A 6,362-nucleotide genomic window follows, 5' to 3' on the forward strand; every position below is an offset into this window, starting at 1 on the left:
GTGAACTGTCATGAGTAATTTAACATTGACACTAGATGGCACAACAGATGAATCCTTTCTGCTTAAATCCAAATGTGTATTGTGTTAAATTCATGAAGATTAACACAACAACTCTGTGTGTAGGATGATGCTACAAATGACAGCATTGGGAAAACAGCCCGCTAGTGAAATTTGTTTGACTACCAACAGTATTATATCGCCAAAAAACCTTAAAAATGAAGAGTGAATGTATTCAGCAAATATACACCTACAGTTGCTCAAATGGGAACTGTCGTGTCAGCTGGTGAGATTGACTGCACCTCAATATAATTTTGTCTCCTAACACAATTACACACAATGTTTTTTGCCAGTGATTTAGAGTTGGGGTTTTTTCAGCCTCTTTTTGATTTCATACTTTTGGTAAATAGGATCACTCATTCAGTGAGTGCAGGTTTTGTATGAGAGACATTCACACTGTAACATACATCTGAATAGTGAGATATCTGACAGGAACTCTATCAGCTAACTGTCAGTGTCAGTGGCTTCGCAATGTCTCTTTACAATAAAGGCATTCAGTAATGTATGTGTTGGCTAATATTTAAGTGGGTAGACATGGCTATTAATGTAAACGTGGTCAGAATATGATGCTTTTTGTATAATCCTGCTGTCTAGTTTACTGTGAAGGAACTTAATGTGGATTCCCTAAAAACGTAAAAATAAAATGATGTGTTACTTAAAACCAATTTCTTCAGTTATTAAAAATAAAAAAAGAGAAATAATTGTCCTTTAACATGTTTTTGTTTATTTCATGATACAGCAAATGCATAGCTTGCATAAAAAGGAAATACATGTTACATGTTGTTATTTTAATATTTGGTTTTGATTTTTTATTTTAAACATTTTAAGTCGTCCATATACAAAAGGACCAAAGTGCCCACAAAACTTTTACTGAGAATAGTTAAAGGAAACTTTAGCTTGACAGTTTTGACATGTAAATATGCAAAATACAAAAGCTACTAGAAAAAGTCTATGTAAAGATCTTGACATGTTTATATAGCAAAATATAAAAAAACAGATCTACCTTTATTTAAATCATAAATGAAAGATTGATATAAAAAACATGCTTACAAACTATTATGATCAAAATACATTGATATTCTTTTACTCTTGATTATGTTGTGGAGTTTTTTTTAAGTTAATACCAACAATATTTTAAAAAAAAAAATACATATTTTTTAAGTAAAGTATTTCTTGTCAATGTTTTTTAAAGCCTCATGATGTTATCTGTTTCTGCAGAACTTGTTATTTACACATGTACACACCCTTCTCCACTTCCAAGGTACTGACATGACGTGGCCTCCAGATGAAGAAGTTGGCATTAGACATGCAAACAGATTCCAGATACATTTCTTCTGATGCACATCAAACTATATTTTACCAAAAAGGGCTACTTAATTATCAGACTTGTTCCTATCAATACAACAATGTGATTAATGACAACAAAACTGTTTTTCTAAGCTTCATCCATGATTTATTTTAATAAATGATTTCTATAACTTTACGTTCAGTTCCAAAGTCTTCGGTCTCCTTGTTTAAGTTGTGTTGATTTTCTCTTCTTAGTGCTATTTTCAAATGTCTTGAAGTGGAGTGTCTGGATCTCTTTTGGCTTTATTACGGCAGCACTTGCCACAGCCCTCCCATAAACCTTTGCAGATTAAATATACTATGAAAAAAGCAGTGATGGTTATAATCAGCCCCAATCCAATGGCCTAAACCGCAGATCAAAGACAAAACAAAGAGAAAGAAAAGTGAAATTACGTTTTTTACCAGCACTTCAACATATTTTGTAGAAAGTTTGTTGGTCTACCACTGATGAATCATAAGATGGTGAGCATAGTGGAAGTTATGCAGCTTAACATTAGCATGCTAATGCAACGACGACACTATTTGAACCTGGTCGGTCAACAAGAAAATAAAGGGTGAAACCATGATGCAATCTTGTATGGTAACATGATGTACAAATAAATGGGAGAGGGGTAACAGAATATCACACAGATTTCCTTCTGAATGTCACCATGAAACGAGCAGGTATAACTGCAGCTGGAGCTGCTATGTCACCCGCCCACCTTAACCTACACATCAGTCCACAATCAGCCCCCTTCGCTCTTTGGCCCGGATGCAGAAGTCCTGACGAAATTGCGTAGTTAACAATTAGCTAGCTATGAATTATTAGCTTAAAAGAGAAGTGGTTGAGGTTAAGATAAGGGCAATGGCAACATCTCGTTACTTATGCTAATGCTAAGTTAGCGATTAGCTAACTCTTTGCTATGGGCAGCACTGTGGTGCAGTGACTAGCATTGTCATTTAACAGCATTTAGGATTCCTGGTTCGAACTCAGGGTGGGGGAGCCCTACTGTGCCGAGTCTGCCTGTTCCCCCCACAATCCAAAGACATGCAGGTCATGTTAATTGGTGACTCTAAATTGGCCGTAGGTATCAATGTGAGCGTGAATGATTGTCTGTTTCCATGTGTCAGCCCTGCGATATTCGGTGACCTGTCCAGGGTGTACGCCACCTATCGCCCAACATCAGCTTATGGAAAATGAATGAACATCGACACAAAGCTGTCCACTAATTTATGTAATGTCTGGCTTAAATCACCTTTACCATTGACAGCCTTCCAAATTTAGTCTCTGGGGACAGTTGCGTGAAGCACGAATTAAGGTTTCCTTTAAAGAAATTAGTTGCACAAAATATTCTTAAGTCTTCTCCTTCCGGATTCCTTAAGTTTTTCTCCTTATCTTGGTCTTATACTTAAGGAATTGCTCAAAGTTTGTTAAACCGTTGCATAGAGTAGCAACCAAAGTAAGGAAAAAAAACATAAGGTACCTCTGACTGCATGTTAACGGCAACGTGGCTGACTTTAAGGTGATAAATTAGGAAAATGGAGGCATCCCGAGAAAAGTGTTCCATGACCGGGAGAACCCAATGCACACCCTTAATGATGTCAATTTATGATTTGTCTCAACATCTGAAGTTGGGTCACGTAACTTTCCAAAGCTGCGCTATTAATGATTGCTCTGCAGTTTTATGCAGCTGTGTCAGAGGAAGGTGCAATGCTAAAAACAATGAGAAGAACTCCCGCACACTGTCTCGCTTAGCCTACTGCTGAAACATTTATTTAACTACAATATTTCAGTATATCACCAAAACATTATAATCAAATAGATATTTAAGAAGTGAGTGAGAAAGTGTGCAGGAGTACCTCTGAATTAAAATAATTGTTATATTTCTGTAGATTGCATATTGTCTTTTTGTGAATGTCCCAATGATGCATTACTTTTAATGTTTGTGCCACAAGGAATGTGGGATGAGAATTTCTCCTTTCCTTTTATAAATGATGGTCCAGCTGGCTAAAGAAGATAAGGAAGAAGGAAATAAAGCACCTTCCCCTGATTTGACCAGCTCTTATCAAGGCTGCCACTTATTTCCAGGTCATTTCACTCGTTAAGGGACTTTCTTAAACAAAGACTGTTCAGCTGCAGCGTTGGTCTTGTTTCCACACTATTTTCTGAAAAATGGCAACAATCTATTTTTAGTGACATCAGATTGTTTCTTACCTGAGACATGAAAAACCAGCGCTGGGTCTTGGCCTTATACTCAGACTGTTGTGATGAGGTGAGGTTGGCTGGTTCACACCATTTCTGAGGCGCAGCCTCGTCTAAATCCTCATAACTGCCTGACCAGGTTGTCAATCCACAGGCCAAAGTTTGGCCATCCCACAACACAATGATGATCCAAAATATGGCAGGGACAAAGATGGAAACACAACTTTCTACACGCTCCTTTAAATCCATCCTGTTCTGGAAGCATTTAATGGATATCATCAGCAGAAGGACCAGAACTGCAGGTACAACTACATATACAGCTGCAAACAGACTATTCCACTCAGTGTCGCAGGGGCATGCGAACTCCCTCTCAGTGAACTCCTCCACGCACAGAAGGGTGAAGCCAAAAAACGCATTTGACACAAAAGGGCTCTTTCTTAATTCACTCTTCACTCGAGAGATAAGGTGTTGTGCATATTCTTCTCTCGTTTGAGGCAGCTTGGGTTGGTGCTCCTCCATAGTCGGTTCTGGATAAAGAGAAAATGATGAAAAGGTCAGAGAGCATGTGAATTCATGATAATGAAAGGCAAAGGGGAAAACAGACCAGTTCAGCATCAAACGCTGGCATTTGTTCTGATCTGTGAAAATAAACACGTTGACTTAACAGTTTGGAGCATTACTAATATGTGCACACTCTTCCTGCAGTCTACAAACTGACTAACCCTGACACAGCAAGCTTTGTTTACCTGTAACACTTGGTCTTAAAAAAACACATCAGCTGTGTGTAAAGTGGAGCATACCTGTGGTGCAGCCTGGGCCTGCGTCTTCCTCTCTCTTGCAAGTTGGTGAGCGGTGGACTTGAACCAATGACTGATCGTTAGTCAGGTCTACATCCAAATGTAGCTCAAATTTTAAATTAATTATCAGGAGATTGGCAAAAGTAAAAGTGAATTCATTATCTTTTCAATGCACTACTGTGAATACTGAGAATTGGTTCACTGAGATAAACAGTAAGTGACTGAGAGGCTGGGTGGGAGATGTGTGTGGCAGGAATTGATTATGGGGAGTTATCATTATTAGATTTCATGACATGTCCTGTCTATTCAAGTCGACTCTTGGCCTTGTAAGGTTCAGGTCTTATTGAAAGCAGAAGATGACCTGTTATTGAGCCATTTTCAATCCATGAAATGGCAATTTTAATATTAACACCAGAATGAATGTGTTTCACAGTGCAGTCATATCATTTAGCTTACGGCTCAAAACACTGATTGACAATGACACATTCCTACACAAGCTTCTACACTGCTTCCACTTTATTTGAACAAGAGCTAAATCCTGTCTCCAGGATCTCCAGAACCCAGAGTGGAAAATCACATGTCTGTCCATATAACATTTAACATTTCTTAGAGAAGGAAAAAAACTTAAACCCAACCTCTTAAACCAGTACATTAAAACTAAACCACTGTGACAAACACAACATTTATTTAAAACAAAATATTTGACATCTATGAAAAAAACAAAGGCCCACTAAACCCTAAATACTACCCCAGTGAAAACACATACTAATATGATGTAAAATTTGCAATGATGTTACATCATATTAGTATGTGATGCAATGATGCCCATCCATAGTCTTATTATTATTATAATACAACACTTATCATTTTTGGGTGGAAAAAACATTCTTAAAGGCATTTTCTAAAATCAGCACATTAAAATCTAACCACAGTGAAAAAAACACAATGTTTAAAATAAAACATTTGACATTTATGAAAAAAACATAGGCCCACTAAAGTTGACCTGCAAACTTAAATATAACCCCAGTGAAAACATTACAGACATACTATGCGGGATAATCTATGTGTAGACTCATAGAGGTGTAATTACCCTAACAATCATCACTTATGATCCACTGGATGTGTGTTGCAGTGTGTTTTTCTGCAGAGACTCTGCCCACTGTATTTTCTTATTTTCCTCTTTTTTTCTGCGTTCAGGACGATTGTGGGCGTGTACCCCCACAGCGCTTGGGTGAGGTCAGGGCTTTATTAAAGGTGGCAACCAGGTGTCAGACTGTAAGCAGTAGGCATCCAAGAAACACACAAATAAATCCAGGCGAAATGCCTCTCACTGACAAGGGTTTTTTAACAAACATGTCAGCATAGCATAACTTGAACATTTATGAAAAAAACAAGAACTTACTTTTGGTTATTCTTTATGTTCAGATACTTTTATTTTGAAATAAAAACATTTACATTGTAATTTCTGGGTTGATTCCACCTCCTTTGGATGCTGCTCATCTTTTGTTGTGTTTCTCATGGACATGTATCAACCCGGTTATAATTTAACGGTGCTTGGCGGCAGTGGTGCCTTATGGGAGAAAAGTTAGGATGATTCCAAGGGTCACTGGGTTCACATATTGACACCCTTTCCAAAAAATAGGCAAAAATGAATATAAAATTATTAAACCATCATCGTTAAGAATATATCTTCTTTCAAATATAGTAATAAAATTAACGGTCTCTTTGTTTTTACTAGTTTTTGGCAGTAAAAGTTAAATATCCGCATTGACCAAAAAGTGAACATCCATATTGACTTAGCACCCCCCTGCACCTGCATGAAATGGTTTGGTCCTGTCTTAGTGCACTGATGGTGATGGCAGCAGTTAGCAGTTGCTGCTAGAACGCTACAGTCATCATCATGCTACCTAGTACTAAAATAAAATCCGGTTTTCAAAAAAGGAAAGAGAGAAAGGAGAGAGAGGAGAGGCAAAAGAAAG

The 6,362-nt window shown here is 37.6% G+C and overlaps 1 protein-coding gene across 1 annotated transcript; it reads right to left on the reverse strand.

The window, feature by feature from the left end:
* Positions 1 to 1,256: 1,256 nt before the first annotated feature.
* Positions 1,257 to 4,460, reverse strand: LOC125887511 (uncharacterized). The gene is made up of 3 exons (XM_049574376.1): positions 4,387 to 4,460; positions 3,599 to 4,113; positions 1,257 to 1,748 (listed from the first exon to the last, which is right to left on the reverse strand). The coding sequence occupies exons 2-3, from the start codon at positions 4,103 to 4,105 to the stop codon at positions 1,608 to 1,610; spliced, it is 648 nt and encodes a 215-aa protein (XP_049430333.1). The 5' UTR covers positions 4,106 to 4,113; positions 4,387 to 4,460; the 3' UTR covers positions 1,257 to 1,607.
* Positions 4,461 to 6,362: the final 1,902 nt, after the last annotated feature.

This window comes from Epinephelus fuscoguttatus, linkage group LG4, assembly GCF_011397635.1.
Source record: "Epinephelus fuscoguttatus linkage group LG4, E.fuscoguttatus.final_Chr_v1".
NCBI classification, from domain to species: Eukaryota; Metazoa; Chordata; class Actinopteri; order Perciformes; family Serranidae; genus Epinephelus; species Epinephelus fuscoguttatus.